The following is a 24,244-nucleotide window of genomic DNA, read 5'->3' as shown; positions in this document are numbered from 1 at the left end:
ACGTTCGCTGATTGGGTAAATGTATAAAATATTGCAACTCTGAAGCCATTTTGTGGTTGTCTTGCTAATTCTGATTTTAAGGCAAGGTTGTGGGGGTTAACCAAATTAGGGTTTCAAATGATGTCAGGTTACGCTTCAGGATATTTCAAATGAAGGTTTCAAGTCAGTGTTAGGGTTTCAAATATGGGTCAGAAGTTCAAGAAGAGTTTTAGGCGGGGATGCGGTTTCAGTCCTGGGTTAGGATATCAAATTTTGAGCGTAAATTGGGGTTACAAGATGTAATTAGGGTTTCAAACAACGGTTAGGCTTTTAAATATCAAGGGGTTTCACGGTAGGGTAGTAAACCAGATGAGGGGAACAAGGATTTTAAATTTGCATTTCTACTTAGAGTTTGCAATTCGATTTGATCAATTCGAATAGGGTTTCAAAGTAGGGAGAAAAAAGAAACATGTATTTCAAACTTAAGGTAGGGTGTTGAATCAGGGTTTCAATGAGAGGTTTTAAGGGTTTTAAATTATGGTTAGGTCGTCAAATTGGGTTTTTTAATGATTACAGTGTCCAAAGAAAGTGAGGGTTTAACATTAGGGTTTCAATCTTTTGGTTAAGTCAGGTTTCAAGGATTGACCAGGGTTTCAAAGTAGTACTTCAAGAAGTAGGGTTCCAGATCAGCATTTCAGGCATATCAAAATTGAGATAGATTCTGGGTTAAGGTGTCAAGCATGGATTACAGTTAAAAACAACAGTTAGGGTTTCACACTAGGATTATGGTTTTAAATTAGGGTATTAAGTGGATTCACAGGAGGGTTTGGAATCAAGATGAAGAGTTTGAAACAAGGAATTCAAATGAGGCCTTTCCTTTTGGGGTGGGGCTTCAAAACAGCGGTAGGCTAGCTAGCTAGCTAGGACCAGGGTTTTAAGGTAGGTTTTAAAATCAGGGGTTATTGTCTGGGTTAGTGTTTGTAGTCAGGTTTAAAACTTTGTGGGCCAGGTTTCGATTTCCGAGCCGGGTTCCCATCAGATTTCAGATAAGGGCTTCACGCCAGGGTTCCGGTCACCTGTAGTACTCCACGTCGGCCGTCATTCTGGCCACGGACGCCAGGTCCACGTCGGCCTGGGCCCAGTCCGGCAAGCCCACCAGCTGCTTGATGACGTTGTCGGCCATCTGCTGCATGAACTGCAGCGTCTGCACGTAGTCCCCTCGCGTGGCGAAGATCTCGTCCAGCCGGGCCAGGTGCTGGTGCAGCCCGTTCTTCATGTTGCCCATGGTGGCGCTCACCTGCAGCTCACAACGCACAATAACCAACACCAAGGTAAAACGGGCTAATACCATTCCCCCCGAGCCGCGTGCTGCTTCACCGAAGCCAAACAGGACGGCAAAGGGCCAAATTTACTCGACGCGAGCGTTTCCCGGGCTTTCATTACGACGGCTGACTTTGCTCGCAGGGAGCGCTTGTTTACGAGGAAACGGCGAGACGCCATAATTAAAAAGGCTAATAAATGCTTCCCTTCAGCTGCGGGTGCTTAGCGCCTAATGGAGAAGCCGCTCGTATTGTTGTGTGCGGGATTATTTGCTATTTTCATCGCGTAGCCTCCCAAATGAGATGACGGGGCTCACAAATCAGCCCTCGTTGGCATATTTGACTCTAAATTGGCGGTCTAATTCCAAATAGTGCAAGAAAATACGCCTCCCGATTACAAATATACAATCCTGACCTGGGTTGAATAAAAAACAATTTAATAGAATGCAGAAAAAAAACATTATTTCGTGATATTTTTTTTCTGTCGGTATGGGTGAATAACGATACCCGTTTGTATCAGATTGATACCTCACCGTTTTTTAACCCTCGTGTGGTAATTTATCCAATCCTTTGATATTTACATCAATGGTATTTCACATCCAAGGACAGTATTGAAAAAAAGACACTAGGGAGCTGAAATTTCACCCAGATTCCGACAATCCTGGTAGCGTGATAATTACTTATTATCACGCTACCAGGATTGTGCCATCCCTTGGCTAAAATACTGCGAGAATGATGTGAAAATAACCCAAAAATGGCTAAAAAGCCACTCTTTTGAAGCAGTTTTATGATCACTAAAATTTCTCTTAGGAGAATATAAAATGATCTCCAATTTTCTGATATGAGGAATACTTATATTGATATAGGTAGATCTTTCTTTTTAATGATATGTCAATTTTGGGGGGAAATCTTGTGTATCAAATTTACTTGTGGTATCGACGCTTGGTATCGTGAGTTGAGGAATCGCAGTGGGATCGGACTGTAAAGTAGAATTGAATATTCACATTTTTATCGTTTAATTGTTATGTCCATTTGGCGTTTTTGTTTTTATAGCGCCATGAGGTATGTACTTGAGCAAATCAATACAATTATGCGACAAAACTCTGTTTTTTCCCCTTTTAGCCTATAAGTACTTACATAACATTGTTTATTTGAAAATATGTTCAAAATATTGTATTTTGGAGAATATCTGAACAGAAGTTGTCATTGTTTGATGATGCGCAAAGTTGATGTGATAAAAATGGCAGATTTGTTTGTATTTTTGCAAAAGATGGGCAAATTGGCCGTATCGAGGCGGGACAACAGACCGCTCGCGCGAGCTTGTGAGAATCGAATCTCGAAACGCCCGAGGCGGACTGGGGGAATGGAAAGCGGCAAGGCTATATGTGATTCTCGCCGATGGATCCCAGATAGGATTTTTCCCAGCGGATTTCATCTGAGCAAGGTGGTTGAAGCGATAATTGGCTGTGTGTTAGGTTGGCGCAAAGCAATTAGGTTGTGATTTTTATCTCTACAAGCTGTAAATACAAAGAAACAAAGACGGCCGACACGTGACGTCAACAGTCACACTGGCAGGATTGGACATTTGTTTGTCGCTCACTTCTGGCAGGACAGAAAATGGGCTGATTTTGTCTTTCTTTCTTTTTTCTTTTTAAATTTACAAGGGCTACTGTATTTATTTAAAATGGAAGTCAAGTCTTCACAATGACATAAAATAGTAGATCTTTATTTGTCTATCTATCTATTTATATTACAAGGGCTACTGTATTTATTTAAAATGGTAGTCAAGTCTTCACAATGTATATATATATATATATATATATATATATATATATATATATATATATATATATATATACACACACACACATATACACACAAGTGTTAAAGTAATTAATTACCTTAGGTACTAAAGTTCTAATGTATTAAATTCCTTTAGGACTTTATTACACAAAGTACGATATTACTTAACTATTTGATTGCCTAAAGTAATTGATTACTTTTATTTCATACCAGACATTTTTAGGCCCTCCATTATTCAAACACTTGAAAAAAAAAATCATCTTTGGGATTGAATGAGGTAAATGCATATCAAGCTAGCATGCAAAGTAATAGATTACTTAAGTAAAGGATTACCTTAAGAAATCAATTACTCATTTACTTAATTAATTTCATACTAGTCATTTTTAGACCTTCCATTAGCCAGACACTGGAAAAAAAAAGATGGTTTTCGACTGTTAAAATAAATGTAAAAATACATATTTGGTATTGAATGAGTTAATTGCACATCAAACTATCAAAATATTGGCGACTTTTCCGGCATGTTCACAACCCCAAAAGCTGATGAATTTGTCTCAAGATGAAATTATACACCATGTGGTGCGCAGGCCCTAATTAAAAATGAACGTGGAAGCTGGAGTGTGTAATGGAACAAGAGTATGAGGTAAGGCAACGATAACATCCCTGGTGTCCGCCAGCTAATGAAACAAGCGTGTTATTCACCTCTCGCCTGTATCGGGCGACCGCGAAGTTCATCCTCGGAGACGAGACAGTGGCGAGTGAGAAGATGAAACAGGAAGTGATTCGTTAAGTTCAATGCCATTGTAAAAATGGCAAAAGAAACACAGGCTATCACGTTTGTTAACTTGTGCAGTATTTTGATCGTTTTAGGTCTTTTTTTTTTCCACAAAATTCTCGCCGTATTATCGCCATGTTGAACTGTGACATGTTGTCACCATCTGGGTGAAATTTCAGCTCTCCAGGGTCTTCTTTCATGCTTTGCCATTGATGTGAAATGCCTACATTAATCTTGCGGTATTTTCGGCAAGGAATGGCACACTCCTGTTGGTGTGATAACTTAAGCAGTCATGTTGAACTTTGACATGTTGTCACCAACTGGGTGAAATTTCAGCTCCCTTGTGTCTTATTTCATTGCTTTCCCGTGTTATGTGAAATGCGCACAGCATTCTCAACAGTATTTCTGCCAAGGGATGGCACACTGCTGTTAGTGTGATAACAAGTAGTCATGTTGAACGTTGACATTTTGTCCCCCATCTGGGTGAAATTTCGGCTCCCTAATGTCTTCTTTCGCGCTTTACCATTGATGTGAAATGCCCACATCATTCTTGCAATATTTTGAACAAGGCACACTCCAGTTGGTGTGATAGCTTAAGGTTTCATGTTAAACTTTGACATGTTGTCCCCATCTGGGGAAAATTTCAGCTCCCTTGTGTCTTATTTCATTGCTTTCCCTCTGATGTGAAATGCCACAACGTCCTGGCAGTATTTTAGCCAAGAGCTGATAAACTCCTGTCAGTGTGATAGCTAACATGTTAAAGTTTGACATGTTGTCCTCATCTGGGTGAAATTTCAGCTCCATAGTGTCTTCTTTCATAGCTTTCCCTCTGATGTGAAATGCCCACATCATTCTTGCAGTATTTTCGCCAAGGCACTCTCCTGTTACTGTGATAACTTAAGCAGTGATGTTGAACTTTGACATTTTGTCCTCATCTGGGTGAAATTTCAGCCCCCTAGTGTCTTCTTTCATTACTTTGGTCTGAAATGTAAATATGTGTTTGATGTAAATATCAAAGGACGGAAAAAAATACAGCAAAGGGGTTCATATTAGCGGGACTTGTTTGTGCGCTCCTGTTTAGTGACCCACTCGCTTCCAAGAGCGAGGGTGTTCCTCAATCCATCATCAGCATAAAATCCAGACTGTGGCCAATCAAGGTCTTGCCTCCTCCATAGCATGTCTACAAAGGAGTCCGACCATTCTCCAATTTCACTGGAAGCTCTGAATTGTTCCTTTTTCCGCCCTCGTTATAAGCATTTTGGTTCCTGGGGGGAACCGCCGCACACTGGGCTCTTTGTCCTGCTTCACAAGACACTTCTTAGCAGTCCATAGGCCGCATGCGGTCCCTTCAGGAAAGCACCGAGCATGGGATTCCCAAATAAAGAACGTCACATCCAATTATGCGCCGGATGGAGTTCACACGTTCGCAGGATTTCAGAGAGGCCGGGTCGTGTTTGTGTCTTCTATCGGTGGACAAAAAAAACAGGGAGGAGGGTTCCTGCTTTGGGTTCGGCTTTCAAGTTTGGGTCAAGGTTTCAATGAATGGATTTGAAGTTTGGGTTAGGGTTTCGAATTAGGGTATGAAGGCAAGATTTGGGTTAGAGCGTGGGTTTCAAGTTATAGATTCAAGCTAATGATTGGGACTTAGGTTGAGGTTTGGGTGTAAGATTTGACCTCTGGCTCAAAGTTAAGCCATCAGGTAAGGGTTCAGGTTTAAAATTTGGGGTAGGGTGCCAGGTTTTGTGTAATTTCAAGTATTGACAATTCAAATTGGGGTTTTAGAAATGCGCTTAGGATTTCTAGTCTTTGGAATCAAAGAAATATGTTTGAGATTCAAATTTAAATTCCTGGGAGGCTTTTAAGTCATTTCAACTTCAGATTTCAAACAAAATTAGGGTTTTAAAATAGGCTTAAGATTTCAGGGTTGTTTGGGGGTTTGAAATCAAAGAAATATGTTTGAGTTTCAAGTAGAAATTAGTGAGGAGGGTTTCAAGTCATTTCCATTTCAGATGTTAGTTTTGAAATAGGCTTACGATTTCAAGGTGGTTCTCGGGTTTGAAAATAAAGAAATATGTTTGAGTTTCAAGTTTAAATTAACGGTGGGGTTTTATGTCATTTCAATTTCAGATTTCAAACTATGTTCGGGATTTAAATAGGCTTAGCGTTTCAATGAGGTGCTTGGGTTGAAAATAGTCATGCGTTTGAGTTTCAAGTTTGATTTAGGGTTTCAAGTAAAGGTTTGAGGTTTTTTTCATATCTTCAAATGTAGGGTTCAAGACATGGGAAGGGTTTTCGAGTTTGAGTTAGCATTCCAAATTTGGGTATTTTGACAGGGTTTGAGTTTTAAATTAGCAGTAGGGTTTCAAGATTAAAGTAATGTAGTATTTTTCAGTTTCAAGTTTGGTTTGGAGTTTAAAAAAAAACTTCAGAGTTTCAAGATTGTTTTAAGGTTTCAAGTTTCGACATTAAGCCACGTGTTGGGTTTTAAATTTGGGTTTCAAAACAAGAGTAGGGTTACAAATTAGCCTTTTTAAATTAAGGAATTAAGGCAAGATTATTGTTTCCAATTCGAGTTATAGTTGCAACTTTGGGTTAAGGTTTCAAATTAGAGTTTCATGTTTGGGTTTCAAGTTATTTACATTTCAATTTAAGGCATCAATCTAGCTTTGGAGTTTCAATTTAGGGAAGGTTTCAAGTACTCAAGGGTTTCATTGTGTGATTTTAAACTAGGGTTACACTTTTTGTTTACTGTATTGTTTTGTCGCAATTTTGACTGACAAAATAAAAGCAGAAAAACCGTTAACAGGCTAAAGTTACTAGTAGTAAGAACAACTGCACCCTCTTAAAAATCACTGGACTGAAACTTTAATTAACACCCTAGAATTAAAAGTACCTAGAGGACGATTTATGGCAACACATTTATTTAACGACAAGGCTAGCAACGGCGAGCAAAAATGGCTAATGCTAACACGCTATCGCTATGTGGCACCTACCAGGCTGTCCACGCCGCCCAGCGTGTTGTTAGCGTTGTACAGCGAGTACGTCAGCTGGTAAATGCCGTCGTTGGTCTCGCTGTTGCCGTAGAAACCCACGCCCACGGCCATGCTGCGAGAAAGGTACAATCGGGTTATCCAGTAGCCTGACAAAATTGTTTTTTTGATTGTTCTTATTTTGTTTTGTTCATCAACACGGCGTCCTAGCTAAAACGAATTTGCTTTTATTTCTGTTGCGTAACAATGGATTCTTAAGAATAATGGCTTTTATTTATATAAATATGCTATCCATTGTCCCCTGCATGTATGAATACATTAGCACTAGCTTAGCATGACAATAGCACAAGGACGGCGCTCATCATTTAAACAACAAGGCGTCTTGTTAGCATTCAGCCCGCAGGTACAAACTAGCACATGCAGCATGTTTTGAGCGTAGCGCTTTTGGCGGGGATGTTAGATGTGACATAAATAAATCACAATATTTGCCAAGTGGCGAATAAAAGACACGGGGAGAGAGAAAATACGGCGCGAAAAGGTATTAGCGCAGACAAATCGGGACACACGTGAGGCGAGGTATGATAATGACGCGCATAATAGCTTGCGTTTGGTTCATTGAATCTTCTTCCCCTTTGTTCATCCGCCATTGTAAAGAAAGCTAAAAATTCTCGGGCTTAACTCCAGGCAACAGTCTCATTAATTCAAGATTTCCTTTTTTTCTTAAATACATCACTTTTGCCTTGTGTGTGTGTTTTCTAGCTGGAGTCTAAGCCAAAGAGAAAGAACATCGCAAATAGTGCACAACTGTCACGGCGAGGGATGACAATGCGGAGAAAAAGACGGGAGGAATTTGGGGGAAAACTAAAACGAAACGGCAGTAGCGGCGGAAAGAAAAGGCTGTCGGCTAAAACGCATTGACTCAGACGGGTTTATTTAATATTTATGTTTGGACCCAAACTGGCAGTCGACCCGTCCAGAAGAGCAACGGCTGCTGTGCGGTTCAGCGACTGTTCTAGTTTTATTTACAAGTTGAAAATGTAGAAGTTCCACTGAATTATAAGAAGTCTGAGACACATTTTTGTTTAAATGTTTGTCTGCTTCCTCAAAGTCACACACGCTAGAGGGAAACACGAATGGAGTGATTGCAGAGCGTTGAAAATCTCTTACCTAGATTTCTTTTGGAAAAAACAAACAAACAATTTCAAGTGTAAGGTCTAATTGTTATCATGTTTGGTCAGCTCCAGGCTTCACTTTAATTACTGGCACTGCTAATATAACCGCAAATCTCCGTGAGACTAAAAAGGAAGGGAAGGCATAACAGTACAGCAGGCTTTACTTTAACTAGACTTGCGGGCGCTGCTACTATAACCGCAACTCTCTATGAAACTAATAAGGAAGGGAAGGGATAACAGTACAGTTGCTTCGCTTTCATTAGACTTGTGGGCGCTGCTAATATAACCGCAACTCTCCATGAGACTAAAAAGGATGGGAAGGGATAACAGTACAGCAGGCTTCACTTTAACTAGACTTGCGGGCGCTGCTAATATAACCGCATCTCTCCGTGAGACTAAAAAGGAAGGGAAGGGATAACAGTACACCAGGCTTCACTTTAACTAGACTTGCGGGCGCTGCTAATATAACCGCAACTCTCCGTGAGACTAAAAAGGATGGGAAGGGCTAACAGTACAGTAGGCTTCACTTTAATTAGACTTGAAGGCACTGCTAATATAACCGCAACTCTTCGTGAGACTAAAAAATGGGAAGCGATAACAGTACAGTTAATGCTCCCTTCCACACCCCCTCAAAAAACATCTGTGATGCACTTAGGGTGCGATAGGCATGGCGCAAAGTAGCGACAGATCACTTTATATGTATATGTATATATATATATAAATGAGCTAACTTATAAAAAACATCAACAGAGGAAATAGAGGCATTTTCAACCTAAAAAATACACATTGATAGCAGTCAACAGCTCCCAGCCGCAAACCTATACATAATTTACCGCTGTTACACATTGCGCCTTTAAAGGTCACAGAGAAAAGGCGCTAGTAAAAGGTCAACGAGGTGCAACATTAAACGATAGGTCACAAAAGAACGGGGGAAGCACCACAGCGGCGGTACTGACAAAACGCGTTGTGCAACATGACTGTCACATGGTATCGAGCTACATTCAATTAGCCACTTTGCGCGGAGGGAGAAAGAGAGAGAATGAGCGAGCGGCTTACCGAGCCGCAGAGCTAAGCGCTGACCACGCGCCATCACTTCCTGAACGGCGTACGGTGGGTGATCTCTGCGTGACATGTTCTGATCCCCCAGTGTACTGTAAGCTCAGGATTGCCATTGTGGATTCTGCAGGTGTACCTAATGGAGTATCCACTGACTTAAACCATTATTTTAATGAGACTGAGGGGACGCGAGCTGTCTGCTGCCGGGACATGAGGGGCCGGAGAGCGACACGCGGAAAAGAATCGCCGAGTGTCGTTGTGCATGTGAAGTGTTTGCAGAGTAAATCCGGGGGGGAAAAGAAAACACCGTGGGAATAACAAGAGGAATGTTATGTTTTCGGGGCGATAGAAATGGTCAAAATTCAGTCCTGCTCACAATGAGTGATAGTCACTCTGTTTGCATCCTGTGTTTGAAAAATATCGTTTTTATCGATTTTCAGTTTTGAGTTGGGGTTAAGATGGCAAATTTGGTTGAAATTTGTTTCAAATTAGGGCTTGAAGAAAGTTTAAGGTCTCTATATTGGTTTTGAATGATAGGTTTGCCCAAATTGGGTTGTTAAGGCACTTAAGGTATCAAATTTAGGGCTTCGAATTATGGATTGCGCTTAAAAGACCAGGGTCTCAAAGTAGGGTTTCATGAGATGGTTAAGGTTTTAAATATAGGGCTTGAAATTGTGGTTTTAATTAAACGTAAAAAACAAGGTTTTCAGGTTTGAGTTGGGGTTAAACTGTCAACGTACTGTTGAAAGAAGGGGGTAGGGTTTCAAATTAGGCCTTGAAGAAAGTATAGGGTCTCAAGCTTGGGTTTGAATAATAGGATTGAGGTTTTAGGGTCTCAAAGAGAGGGTTGAGGTATCAAAATTAGGGTTTCAAATCATGGTTTCGATTTAGCGTTAAAAACCAAGGTTTTAGTTTTGAATTGGGGTAAATCAGTCAAAGTATCGTGCAAAGATGAGCATGGTCTTCAAATTAGGCCTTTAAAAAAGTATAGGGTCTCAGGTTAAGCCTTTGAATTGTAGGTTAGAAGTTTATCACGTCAAGTTATGCTTTCGGTTTTAAGTTAGGGCTTCAAATGATGTTTTCAAGTAAAAAAAATATGATTTAAAATTGGTGTAATAGAGTTTGGGCTTTCAAATAAATGACTCGGGTAAATTTCCAAGGCAGGGTTAAGGTTTTTAAATGAGGGATTTGAGTTGTGTTTTGGGTTACAAATTTGAATATCAAGTTGGGCTTTTCAGCCAGAGTTTGGGGATTTGGATTTGGGTTTCAAATAGCCAGATTTTCAGTTTTGGTTTAGGGTACGACGTTTTACAGAGACACTGATTCCAAACTGGTTCAGACTAAGAACGGGACATAAAAGCATTACTGCCGTTCCTCACCAAGTGACGAGGCCCGCGGTGACTGCCGACCAGGTGACGCAACACGAGGCCGGCTTCTTGCTGTCCTCGTCGCCGCCGTCATCGTCCTTGCGGCGGCAGCACAGGCAGCTAAGGTAGACGGCCAGACACAGCAGGTTGACGCCCAGCAACGTTGCCGCCACACAGCCCAGAAACAGCAGAGACTAAACGGGACAACAAAAAAAGGTTAAAAAAAAAAAAGTCAGAGGAAGAAGAAGCAAAGAAGAAGAAGCAGAAGAGGAAGAAGAAGCAGTAAAAGAGGCAGAAGCAAAAAAAAAAGCAGAAGAGGAAGAAGACCAAGAAGAAGAAGCAAAGAAGAAAAAGCAGAAAAGAAGAACCAGACGAAAAAAGCAGATAAACCAAAGAGGAAGAAGAAGAAGCAGAAGACCAAAAAGAAGCATAGTGGAAGCAGAAGAGAAAGAAGCCCAAGCAAAAGAAGCAGAAGAGGAAGAAGACCAAGAAGAAGCAAAAAAGAAGCAGAAGAGGAAGAAGACCATGAAGCAAAGAAGAAGCCGAAGGGAAAGAAGCAGAAGCAAAAGAAGCAGAAGAGGAAGAAGACCAAGAAAAAGCAAAGAAGATGCAGAAAAGAAAGAAGAAGAAGCAAAAGAAGCAGAGAAGAAAGAAGCAGAAGCAAAAGAATCAGAAGACCAAGAAGAAGAAGCTGAAGAAGGGTAATAAGAAGAAGCAGAAGAGGAAGAAGCAAAAGAAGAAGCAGAAATAGACAAGAAGACCAAGAAGAAGCAAAACAAGTCGGAGAGGAAGAAGACCAAGAAGAAGCGAAGAAGAAGCAGAAGAAAAAGAAGCATAAGAGGAAGAAGACCAAGAGGAAGAAGCCAAAGAAGAGGAGGCATAAACAGAAGTAAAACAGGAAGAAGACCAGGAAGAGGCAAAGGAGTAGCAGCAGAAGAGCAAGAAGAGAAAGAATAAGGAGCAAAATAAGAGGCATAGGACAAAGAAGAAGCAAAAGAAGAAGACCAAGGAAACATAGTAGAAAAATTAGAAGAAGAAACAGCCAGAGCGACAAAACAAACTAGCTGAAGTCACCTATGAAATTGTGTGTGCCAAGAGGGCTAATTGAGCAGCTTCAAATAAGAAGATTAAGTCAGCATCTCACCAGGATTTGGGTTTCAACATTTAAAGCCAGGATGAAAATTTCAAAACAGGGTTTCAAATAAGGGTATCAAAGCAGGATTAGGGTTTCAGGATTTCTTTACGATTTCAAGCTCAATCTTTTGAAACGCTCTCTGGAAGATTGTTCTCTTAAGAATACGGTCACAGTAAAAAGCAAGCTGATTTCTCCCCGTACTTTGTTTCAGTCTGATTTCCTATTGCGAGTTAGGGTAATGATCAGTGCGGAAGACAGCGAGCCGTGATCATCTCCACTTCTGAGGGGCTTGCAGAAACAAGGCCAAGTGCTTACTGGGGGGGGGGGGGGGGGGGGGGGGGGGGGGTTCTCATCTTCTCTGCCAGCATCCCTCGCCCCCAGCTGGCGAGCAGACACCTCCTTGCGCTGCTCTTCAGCTACCAAACACCCTCCTCTTCCTCTTCGTCCCACCTTCTGTGAAAGACGGGACCAAAATAGATCGTCCAATGCGAGCAGATGGGTTGAGAGACCCCCCCCCCCCCCGCCCACCACCACCACCACCCCCCTCCCCCATTTCCTTTCTAGCACGCCTAACATCTCCGACTTGCCGAGCCATATGTTCCCATGGTGAGTGTCATGCATCCTGCAAGAGCAGAGTGGGATTAAAAGGCCCAAATAGGGAGAAGCCGCTGGATTACGGCGGAACCGAGAGAAATGGAAAGAGAAAAAAAGATGAGGCCGGTCCCCGTTTGAAGCCGTAAAAGAGCAAAGGATGGAACCGTTGACGCTCGTTTCTGCTCCATCTGTCTCATTTCACGGCTATGATGTCCACCCCTCGTGACTTTGGACATAAAACAGACACGCAAATGAGAGGGAATTACACGCCATTCTTGTTATGTTGTGAGCAAACTGACCCATAAAACCCTCATGTACAAAAACATGAATAAAATCTTAATAAAAATAAAATGTAATATTCTGTCTACGCAACACTCCTTTACACTACTATTTGAAAAAAAAAAGAAAAAAAGGTTAGTATGTACCTGGGATTGAATGTCTTGATTTTTAACCCCTAGAGGAACTTTTGACACAGGTGTCAAATTTAGCCCATGTCGGGCTCATTTACTGCCATTCAAAATTAGAAATATTGTCAATTTTATCATGCGTTTCCCCCGATTTGTTCATCGATCCTTTCAACGGCAACCCGCGAACGAGGTGCAATAGAATTTTTTTGTGTTGACACCCCAAAACCACCAGGGGCGCTAGAGGCCAACTTTTGCCATTTGCAAGCCTTTCAATGACTTCGATGATTGGCTTAGCTTGGACTCCAATAATGCAAATGTCTCCAAAAATCATGATATTCTAAAAAAGACATAATTGACAAAATTAAATGATAAAGACAAAATTGTCAAAATACTGCACAAGGTTTAACCCTTGTGGCATGATATGCAAGTTATGAAAATCCATTTGATTTTTTTTTTAATCATAAAAGAATCAATGGGGAAAAAAAACACTAGGGAGCTGAGATCATTAAAACGTAAAATTTAAAAATTCAACAATTCTGACATTTCTATGTGATTGCAGCTGGACGTGCAAGATTTTGTGTACAAAAACAATCATCGTCCAAATTTTGGACCATATAAAAGAATTACAATTCCAATTTTTGACATGCATTTTAATAGGGCTCATTACATTGATTTTCCTGTGATTTTTGCAACATTGCATTGGGCGATGGTCAAACTATGTCAGCAAACAGGAAATTCTTTCTTGACTCATGTTTCACCTCTAGACAGTAGGTGGCGGTAGAGCCCAGTTAATGGCTATGTCTTAAAGTGGTATCATCGGACTTCAAAAACACACCATAGCATTTTTCAAGTTTTTGTGGGTGCTAATAAATTTAACTGACATATTTATGGGTAGAACTGATGCTACTGAACAATTTTGAGTGGTTGAAGGAAAACAACTATATTATTACACTTTTAAAAGCATTTACAAATGTAGGGGAAAATGCAATTTGCATAGTTTGTGCACAAAGGTTAAATTAGTCAAAAAGCAAAGGCTATGATTTTAAATCAGAATTAAGATTTTGAGTCAAGGTTTATCTTTGAATTAGGATTTGATTTCAGTCTTTCAAGCCAAGGAAGAGGCTGAGGCTCTTTGTAAACTGCGCTCCTTTTATTTGCCCCACGCAAACATGCGGCAGGTCACGTCAACAAACCATAGAGCAGGCCATAGAAAACTGGTTAAAAAAAAAAAAAGCAAAGCGTTAACGTGGGAGAACTTTGGATTAAACGCCGAGCGCATCGCCATGGTAACGCGCGGCTCGCCGAGTGAAAAGGGGAACCGTCGGCGTCTATTTGAATGGAGCAGCATGTGACGGGCCCTCTTCAATGCTCGTCTTGTGATTCCCCGCAGCCGAGGAGATGCGGAGACAGGAGGGAATGTGGCGGGACGGAAAGCGAAGGGGGACGCCACTTTGGAAGCTGACCTGAGCTGTCAAAAGAAGACTCGATGTCCTCTTTGTTGTTGTCCGAGAATAAAGTAACACGCACTCTATTTTTGCGGGGCACTTGCGCTTTATCCTCTCCGCAGAAATAATTCCTTGTAAATTATGTAGCATCCATGTAAGGGGAAGGATGCGCACGCGGAGGCACGCGCGGCCCCAACGCTGTCCTGCGTGCGCCACTTACTTCAAGAGCATTTCGACCTTCCTTTAACTTTAAAAACACCTTGCATATTTTAACGGCGCACATTTTGCTCTTTGGGGCGCAATGGTGAAATAAGGATGCAAGGAAAGGAAGGATTTAGATTTATTGAATTCTACCCCATTTACATCCGACTGCCAAGCTGCTGCTGATTGCTGCATAAACGGGCTGCCTTGCATTTCAAAACAGCAAGAAAGTTTACCTTGAAATATCAATGGATTTTTTTTTTTTAATTCAAACGTCTCTTAGCAACAGTTGACAGAATATAAGGCACAAACAAACAAAAACAATCCATAGGAATTTAAGCCTTGTGGCATTATGATACAAATTATGGAATTCTTTTGATTTTTTTTATATGATATTATAAAAGAATCAATGGTAATAAAACGCTATAAAAGCATTACAATCACAATTTTTGGCATGCATTTTAATAGGATTCATGACACTGATTTTCCTGCGATTTTTGCAACATTCCGTTGAGCGGCGGTCAAACTATGTCAGCAAACTATAACTAACTGGCCATGCCATGTTAAAATTTTGTCACCATCAGGGTGAAATTTCAGCCCCCAGGTGTCTTCTTTCAATGTTTTCTCTTGGATGTAAAACGCCTTTGATGTAAAGTTGCACATATGCTGCACAAATATAACATTTCTAGAAGTCTATTGCACAACAACGCTCAGTAGTTTGCTAGATGTGCTGCCATGAAGATGAAACAGTATGTAAACAAAGTTTAATGCAGTATTATTTTGACCTAAGGCATTTTCTAAACACATGTAATGAGAATATTTCCAGTAAAAGGTTGCACAATAATGTTCCAACCCAGCAGTTCTCAAAATGAGGTATCAGGAAATCTAACTTGCAGACAGAAATGTCTTTTCAAATTAAGAGCAAATTAACTAGAACATGAAGACTCCTTTGCGAAACATTGTATGCCTCGATTTTGTTTTGTTGTGGACGGATGTTAGTGATGCTATTTTCCGGAACACGAGTCAGGGAATAAAATTAATAATGCTACACAAGGTATCTCCTGGAGCTGCTAAATGAAATCTGTTTAAAAAAGTTTAATAAATGTGACTCCAATGGCACAGCCAGCAATTGCTTGCTGCCAAGGTGGGTTAAGAAGCTTGTTTTTTTTACATGATGAAAGATGTCATCTTTAGCAGCCAGAAGTGTAATAACACCCTCGAGAATAATTTACCTTTTGCCAAACTAGTTTCCTGCCTAAACACTGCATTGAGAATTGAAACAGGAAATAAACATACAGAACCCTTTTGACTCCAGGCAATTTCAGAATGTGTTGAAAGACAATATCCCCCGGTGTCACAATAACCCTCCAAAACTTGTTTGCTTCCTAAATAGGCTTTTTTTTTAAAAAAAAAAAAACATATTGAAAGATGACATCTGTAGCAATAGGAGGCAAAAGTGTTTGTTTGCTGCCTAAACGGGATGCCTGATGAATGAAGAAATAGGAAGTCAACACAGACTATGTTTCATGCAGGATGGTTTTAACGCTGGGTGTTTTGAAACACATTTACTGATAACATATCTCACAATTTAAGCCAGTGGTTACAGGGTTTCCTCAGGCATCAGGAAATATAACGCAGAGAGAGCAACGGTAACTTTTTCTTTACAAAGTAAGAGCAAATTAATTGGAACATGAAGCAACGTATTGATACTATGATCCCGCAAATATAAAGCACACTTTTTGTCCCCCAAAATGAAGGCCAAAAGTGTGGACGCATCTTATAAATGGCAGCTTATTATTATTCTTCATAAATGATTTGAGGAAGATTAATTCGTCAGCCACTGGATTATTATTATTTTTTTTTTTACGTCAGCCGTGTTCTTATTTACAATAATTACCGTCACAGGGATGAGCAAAGATGGCAGACGTCAGTTTGCTGTTAGCAGCGGGTGCTTGTTTCAGGTCGTATTAGCTGAGCTTGTTACGGCATTATTTTCAATAAAAGAAGCGAGCAGGCTGAACCAACGTCCGAGTTACTAAATTGGAAAAGGTCAGGTAAAAGTTATGATGTTTCCAGCTGATCCAATTAAGAGTGGCAAGATAAGCAGCCGAGTGCTCCGGTTAGAGAACACGAAAAGATATTTGGTAAAGGATAAAAATGAGCTGAATTTTAGTAATGTTAATGTTTTATGATTAATAGTAATGTTGTGCTTTTACTATTTTGGACAGTAATAAAAAAAGAGTAAAACATTTGAAGTTGTTGTTTTCAAGTTATATAAATTTAAAACATTTTATTGGAGCGGCCAATTTGGGAATAGATTTGCCACACATCGAAGTGCCTGAAAAAAAAGATGTCAATCCTTACTTATCACAGGGGATATATATGAATGAAAAAAAAAAAAGAAAACAAAAAAAGGTTGAAAACCACAAAGCAAACATTTGTTTGCTGACTAAACGGGTTGCGGAGCGAATTAAAACATTGTCAACAATGAAGAGTCACCGTGAAAAAGCAACTTGGCACGCGCACAATGTAAACAAACAAGGCTGACAACCACATTATCTTTGTGTGAAATTGCAAAGTGAAGCTTTAGGTCCGCGTGTGTGTGTAAGCGTAAACATCAGGAGGAAGTGATGACAACCCGAAGCCGAAACGTCCTGGAGTGTTTGGAACACGCCATAACAGTTATCAGAGCCATGAAAAATACCAAATAATCCATTCTTAGCGAATGTTGGTGATCAGGTGGCGAGAGTTCTTTTTTTTTCAAATTAAGAGCAAATGAATTGGAAATTTAAGTAACTAGTTGCTAAATTTATGTCATTGTTTAATCGACAGCAAGTGGGAAAACAGCTGCCCCCTGTAAACAGATGAATTTTTCTGCTTAACTCATTCAATGCCAGGGACGTATTTTCATGTTTTTTTTAAGAGTCTGGCCATTCAATCCCAGATACTTAAGTATCGATTTATTACTTAAGTATCTGGAAATTAATGTTGGTAATGTACTTAAGTATCTATCGATTGAGTACTTAGGTATCTATATTTAATGTCAATGACAATGAATGAGTTAATATCTTACAGATTCCCACTGGTGGGGGAAAAAAAAACAAAAAACAAAACGTTTTTAAACGCAATAATTGTTTGTGATAAAAAAATTAGTTTTCAAATTAATTAAATTAATTTAAATATCGTTATTTTACCACAAATAATGGCTGAATACGTTCAGTGTCTCTTTACAACCCCCCCAAAAATAAATAAATAAATAAATAAATAAAAGAATTTAAAAAAACAGGCCATCAAGTACCATATTTTCCACACGACAAGGCACACCTTGAATGGATGGCCTATTTTTAAACAGTTTTCAAATATAAGGCGCACCACATTATAAGGCGCATAGAAAAGAAGCTATACTAGTGGCTGGAGTTGTGCTTTGCGTCCACTAGATGGAGCTGCGCTTAAGGGAATGTCAACAAAACAATCAGATACATCAGTCAAACTTTTCAATCAGAGCTTAAGAATAAAAATGATTTCTGGAAATCTGAAGAATGGGAAAAAATACCTCTTGATTATATTATATTATCCATTCTAGATCGATGCTAAAATGAATCAAGATTTTAAAAGAATATAATCAGGATTATATCATCGGCACCCGGTACTCCGGCCCCTGCTTAGTTTTCGAAAAGCGGTAGTGGTTTGAAAGCAGATTGGCACCTATAAAACGATGTCTGCAAAGTATCTCCATATTGAAAGTAGTTTTATGACTTAAGATATCGCTTGAAGATTTCACGAAGTTTCGATTTCAACGTCAATGATTTCCCGGGGGACGTTTCTTATTTCCCGCGTTCCCGTCGCGGTTCCCGTCTCTAAAGCGCAGTATGACATCATCACTTCCTACGAGGCGCAAGAGACGTAAACCCCCCCCCACTAGAAATGCACTTTAACTGCCATCATTACAAGACTCCCCCGTTAACCCCCCCCCCCCCCCCCCTCCCCCCGATCATCAATCTCACCCCTCGTCATCTTCTGCGACGCTTGGCTAGATGCCTCGGGGAGGAGGGACGGCACGGGGGTCTTTTTTTTTTCCGGCACAGTGCGCTCGGCTGGGCCTCGTTCGCAGCTGGGATGCCATTAAGTCCCAGTGAAGCGGCCGCGTTCCATTCGGGGGAGGGGGCGGGAGGAAGTACGAGCGAGGAAGCGGGAGCCTCCACGAAGCGGACTAACTTTCAAAAGAAATGATTCCAACTCTGTTTTCTAGAAAGAGTCTTTCTGGAGATGTTGAGGGATCTTCTGGGACCCACAAGCGAAGCTCGTGTGACCCGGCGGGCTCCTCCAACAAAAGGACAGGGGGAATATAAACCCAGCCCCCATCGCTCAGGCGGACCTTTATGTTGGTTTTGCCTCAGGAGGTCCGAGGGCTGCGTGTTGTTTTGCTCGCCGTGGACGCCGCAGACAATGATGAGAAAGGATTGGGTGAAATGGCCTTCAAAGAAATGCTACACCCCCCCTCCTATTTTTTTCCCCTATGTAAAATATGACATTATTCAAAAGTAGCTTTTTTTCTGTTGGATATTTTTCTAGTTTTTGACCCTTGTGGATTTATGTTACAAATTATGGAAGTTCTTTTGATTTTTTTAACGATATCATAAGAAAAAAAACTGAAAAGGAGTTGAAATTTCCTGCAAATGATAAAAACATGTAAAATTTCAAAATAAAACGATTATAACATTTCTATGTGATTGCAGCTGGACGTGCGAGATTTTGTGCACATAAATAATCATTTTCCAAATTTTGGACCATATAAAACCATCACAATTAAAAATTTTTTACATGCATTTTAACAGGGTTTATTATTTTGATTTTCCTGCGATTTTTGCAACACTCCGTAGAGCGGCGGTCAAACTATGTCAGCCAAGAGAAAATTCTTTGTTGACTTGTGTTTCACCTCAGGACAGTAGGTGGCAGTAGAGAGTAGAGACCATTTAAAGGCAATGTCCACTTCATAGGTTGCAGACAGACCATACCATTTTTCCATTTTGTGTGGGTGTTAATAATTCAGCCGACATATGTATGGATAGAACTGATGTCACCAAACAATTTGAGTGGTTGAAGGAAAATATAACTTTAATTACTATGCCTTTAAAAGCATTTACAAAATCAGGAAAAAATGTATAATTTGCCAAGTGTGCTAATGAATATAACGTACGAAGAATTAATTCACTACGATAACACAAGGGCTTATGAATATAACATACAAACAAATAATACACTACGATAATACACGTCAAGGTCAAATCATTTTAATTATTCGTTATTTTTTGCAATATGTTTCTAGATCAGTTTTCTTGAAGACATTTTAACAGGGATGAATTTGATGTTTAAATGAGAGTAGCAGAACACTTTTTTTTGCCGCAATTTTTGTCCTATATGGCTTATTGTCTCGTGCAGCTTCCCTGCAGTTTTTTTTTTTAAATTAACCACCAGGGGGCAGCAATCTTCCGGCAAACAAAGGGAGACAGAAGAAGACGCTATCAAAGTATTGATTTTAAACTGCTATTTTCCTCACCACCAGAGGGCAATTTCCACTAGCAAACACAACCAGGCGGGTTAATATTGTGTTGGTGCAGTATTCTAACAATCGAGCAAATGATATTCAGCCTATTCTCCTGACATCAGCAAAACAATACATTCGTCAGCATTATCGATAAAATACCGAGCAAACATGCCTTGCTCATTAGCGCTGATGCTAAGCTAAACTAAGCTACGTTAATAGAAACGTATTGCTGTCAAATGAGATTCAACCTGTTCGTCAAACACATGATGTCTTTTTTCAAGTAACCCCACCAACAACCTCAGGCTGTCCAGAGGAATTCAGCCCACACAGCAACTTTGCTTCCAATGGCGAGGCATCCCTGCGGTCATGTGACCCTCCGCCATGGTTATTGCTCTTAAATTGAATTTCTGGCCCTCATTAAGTAAAACAAAAAACAATAAGGCAGACAAGAAGGTCACATGATGCAACGCATTAACTATTATACAATGCGTTACTTTATGAATCAAAATGTTTGGGCAAAATATTATGGACACCAAATGACTTTAGCCCATATTTTTTTTTTCTGAGCCAGAGTTAGTTACAGTCTAAAATTAGTGTTTGACGCAAGGGTTAGGGTTTCAACTGTGGGTAAAATTTCAAAATACAGTTTGGAGGGACACGTTTTCAAAATGAGGATTAAAGGATAACAAAGTAGGTTTTTCTCAGCAAATTTCATTGATTGGTTCTGAGTTTAGGTAGATAGGATTAAAAAACAAAACAGTTTGGGTTTGGAAGTACGATTCCAAGCCAGGGTTATCATTTTAAAGCACACTTTAATGGTTAGTTTTGCAAAGTGCTCCAAATCTAAATTTGCCTTATATTTGGATATGGTGTTTTGGGTCTTGGTTAAACCAAGTTTGTGTGTTTTTTTAATGCAGGCATTAGAATTTTTATGCAAGTTATTCAATAAAATATATTTCTTTTGGAGATAATGGAACGTCTTGTGGGCGCATGTCCCTATTGATTCGCTTGGCACTGACCTGCTGGTAGTTCTCGTCATCGGGTCTGAAGCTGTTGTCCACCGGCTCCAGCCTCAGGTTGACGTGCGGGAAACTGTGCAGCCAGTAAGTCCACCACGGGGCGATGTAATCCACGCGTGAAGAAGACATCCCTGCCCGCGCGGAGATCCTAGCGAAAATAAAAGTTCAAAACGCCTTCAGTCCCGTCTCGTGCGAGACAAAGGCGGGCATGAAAACATGCTCCGTGCGTGCTGGTGGAGACACGCGCTCCTCCTCCAAAACACACAGGAGAACGTTCGGATCCCGCACTTGTTCGGGAATGACGAGGAATCACGAGGAAGGAATGAAGGAAGTGCTGGTGTATCTCGTGTGTGTTTGGACCCACGGCGCGCGTCCACGAATGGGAGCGCGCATCGTAACCACGCGTTGACGAGAGACACGTGACGCTATTGGGGTCTTTCAGAACCCGAGACTAGGTCATTACGAAGCGTTTTATGCACGTTTGGGAAAATTGTACTCGGAAGTATGCTGCTTTGCTACCATCTGGTGGACAACTAAGGAAACGACAAGTTAGATGTCGGGGGGGCCGACGACCGGTTTTCAATTACTCTGCTGTCCTCTAGTGGCCAGCAGAAGAAATTAATCTTTTTTTTTTCCAGGTTGTGAGTGCGAACTGTTTTTTTTTTTAATCGCACAAGAAAATATAGGACCCCTTCGGTTCGATTACTTCAAATTACTATTACTTTACGTCCAGATATTAGTTTTATCTGCCACCTCTTAATGTTTTTGCTACTTTTTCTAAACGGTTTGCGGTCCATTTTGTAAGTACATAAGTACCAGTCAAAAGGGAGTACAAATCCATTTTTTTCCCCATTAAACAATTTAACTGAATTATAATGGTTTCATACCTATACTGTCCACTTAATTGGCAAATTTCAGCAGTAAAATGTATTCTGATCTATTTGATGCTAATTATTCATTTGCAAGTAACGCTTTTACCAGTTGCTGTTGATGAAAATGACATCACATGGGTTCGAAGATCAGTTAACGACCAATCACAGCTCAGCTTGTGAACGACGCGTCAAGCAACTATGGAAAAAATATGAACTTTGTACAGCTGATAAAAATAAGTGGACTAAAAATTGTTTAAGTTTAATAACTTAAAATTGTTTAACCTGTGATAACCACATTGCAAACACCACCACACATTAACTTGGGTTTTCCAATTTTTATTACAATTTTTCTGTACATCACATGTTTACTTCAATTCCTTGACAGACAGACCTGCAAAGGAAAAAAAAAAGTTAGACTAATAACTGCTTAAAAATTTACTCAAGTCTTTAATAGATCCTTAATGAATTCAAATTGAGGAAAAAAACAAACAAAACACTTCAGTTGTATTGCATTTGCCACCCATAAAAATCATCTTTCTAAAACACTGCAAATTATATATCAATATATATATATTTTTTTATCTTAAGTGTTTTGCTCGACACTAACCAGGAGGAAGAGACTGCTTGAGCTTCTCGGCCTTCTCCTTGTCAGTGATGACCAGTGTGTACAGATATCTGCTGCAGCGCACCTTGAATTTCACGTTGTCTTTGTTCTTCTTGATCTTGACGGCTGCACACACACACAGTTTACATTTACCTTCACAAAACTGTACGTATTCAACTCCAAGAACAATAGGCGGCTTTGCGGCGTACACTTGGCATCCTTCCTCCTTGCCGTCAGCAGGAAATCTTTGATTTCTTCGATCTTGCGAGGCTATAAACAAACAAACAAAAAAAAATCATTCACCATCAACTTTGTGTAAAAATGTGTTTTAAAAAATTTGCCACTTGTGCACAAACCCGCATACACTATTTTAATGTTTATTATTTCATATATATGTTTTTTCCTGCACGAGAAATCTGTATTCTGATGTAACTTCTGCAAAGCACAAGATTCAAGACATTTAATGATATAGAACATGTTTTAAAAATGAGCCACTTGCCCCCCAAACTGGTGTAAACGTGTTTTGATTATTTTTTTCCCTCCCATCTAAGGTTCTAGTGTACTTCTGCAAAGAGCAAGGCTCAAAAATCAGTTTCGGGTATAAAATGCCCACTGAGTAGCAGCGGTGCATTTGGTGAGAGATCGGCAGAAAAAGAAAGTGTAGAAATATGGAGCGCACAAACTGTGAAGAATGATGTGAAAACAACTCAAACTCATCGACAAATTACACTTAAAATTACAGTAAAGCATTGTTTGGATATTTCAGAGGATGAAAGCAAAATTATGATTATAGCTCATGTTTAAAATCTTTTTGCAAATAGCTTGTTTTCAATCTTTTCTAACGAACACGAATTTTAAAGACTTAAGGCATTCTAATTGCCGGATCGCTCATGAAAATGGCTAATTTGACACCAATGACAATAAATGTTAGTGGACCGGTGGAACTTGGCTTTCTGTGGAAATCCGAAAGTCAGCACTTGGTCCATCGATATTCTGGCAAGAGTGTAAATGCACCACGGGCACAACAGCCTGGGATGCTTGGACGCCTTGCTGCTCAACATCAAATATGTGTCCGATTTACACCACGCAGAAGTAAAATTAGTTATTCGCTGCTAGTGTTGGGCCTCTCCTCCGCGAATAACGAGGGTTTACTCAACATACTTCCAAATACCCAACCTTTAATTTACGTTAGCATAGCATTGACTCCACCATTAGCGAAACCATGCTAACGACCTTAGCTCAAAGTTAGCTTCGGTTTACCGCAGCAGTTTTTCAATTTCGACTGCACATTATTCGTTCTTGCGTAACATTTGGGTTAGCCGGAGCTAGCAGATCAGTTTATGACATTTGTGCGGCTTACCATGGCGCCGTATCAGCGGGCTGAACGCTAAGGGGAAAGCAGACAAGACATGGTGTCAGACATTCGGCTAAAACATAGCACACAAATGCTTCATACAAGAAATGGATTCATCAAAACGTGGCCAAGGGATATTGTCAATATACGACATGAAAATGGGGATGCGGTGTGTTTGTATTTCAAAGGATGGATGAAGATTCCAAGTAAATGAAAACGTTAAAGTGTCTCGCTCACCCGTACTGGCAAAGAGAAGACGAAAAAGAGGCGGTACTTCCGGTTCAGCGTGTCTATATAATGCAGTAGGGCAAGCGCGGAGGGTCAAAATATATTTGTAGTATTTTTACACGGCTAAGGTACATATTGTGTTTGCTACACGTAATCACTGCATGAATTAGCCCACTCTTTTGTTTCTTACGAGATGTTCAAAATAAAATCCTCGTTGGAGAGTTTTTTGACTACATTTGCATTTCTGACAATATTTTTGCCTTTATGGCAGTGCATGTGCGTTTGTCAGGGCTTTAATGAGCCCTTGTTTTGTATTCTCCTTTCAAATTAGGTCGGCGAGTATTGTCAATAATTTACATCGGGAGAGGTCCTCTTGAGCCGA

General features: G+C 40.2%; 2 protein-coding genes across 6 annotated transcripts in view; both read right to left on the bottom strand.

Moving 5' to 3' along the window:
- Positions 1-21,169, bottom strand: part of ttyh2 (tweety family member 2) — a 30,422-nt gene extending 9,253 nt beyond the window's left edge. For 3 of the 5 annotated variants that reach the window (XR_015868491.1, XM_088439813.1, XM_088439815.1), the window contains exons 1-4: positions 20,805-21,169; positions 10,471-10,652; positions 6,867-6,978; positions 1,056-1,282 (exon numbers count right to left, since the gene is read on the bottom strand). Coding sequence is in view for 4 of the 5 variants with exons in the window: in XM_088439813.1 (XP_088295939.1) it covers positions 1,056-1,282; positions 6,867-6,978; positions 10,471-10,652; positions 20,805-20,933 (650 nt within the window). In the remaining variant the exon portion in view is untranslated. The remainder of the gene's footprint in view (positions 1-1,055; positions 1,283-6,866; positions 6,979-10,470; positions 10,653-20,804) is intronic. The other 2 variants (XM_088439814.1, XM_088439816.1) reach the window with 1 other exon arrangement.
- Positions 21,170-21,996: 827 nt separating this feature from the next.
- rpl38 (ribosomal protein L38) lies at positions 21,997-23,925 on the bottom strand. The gene is made up of 5 exons (XM_088439176.1): positions 23,872-23,925; positions 23,641-23,667; positions 22,490-22,550; positions 22,284-22,406; positions 21,997-22,067 (listed from the first exon to the last, which is right to left on the bottom strand). Exons 2-5 carry the CDS (start codon positions 23,641-23,643, stop codon positions 22,042-22,044), a joined length of 213 nt encoding a protein of 70 aa, XP_088295302.1. The 5' UTR covers positions 23,644-23,667; positions 23,872-23,925; the 3' UTR covers positions 21,997-22,041.
- Between the last annotated feature and the right edge of the window lie 319 nt (positions 23,926-24,244).

Source organism: Hippichthys cyanospilos, chromosome 17 (genome assembly GCF_059441005.1).
Source record: "Hippichthys cyanospilos isolate Australia breed blue-spotted pipefish chromosome 17, RoL_Hcya_1.0, whole genome shotgun sequence".
In the NCBI taxonomy this organism is placed as follows: Eukaryota; Metazoa; Chordata; class Actinopteri; order Syngnathiformes; family Syngnathidae; genus Hippichthys; species Hippichthys cyanospilos.
The sequence above is the reverse complement of the archived record's forward strand: the minus strand, read 5'-3'. Positions and strand labels throughout refer to the sequence as shown.

Coding starts and splice junctions, on each gene's coding strand:
- rpl38 (XM_088439176.1), bottom strand. Junction 22,407..22,489: donor AAGGAGGAAGGATGCCAAGT/GTACGCCGCAAA, acceptor GTGTGTGTGCAG/CCGTCAAGATCAAGAAGAAC. Junction 22,068..22,283: donor CAAGCAGTCTCTTCCTCCTG/GTTAGTGTCGAG, acceptor TTTCCTTTGCAG/GTCTGTCTGTCAAGGAATTG.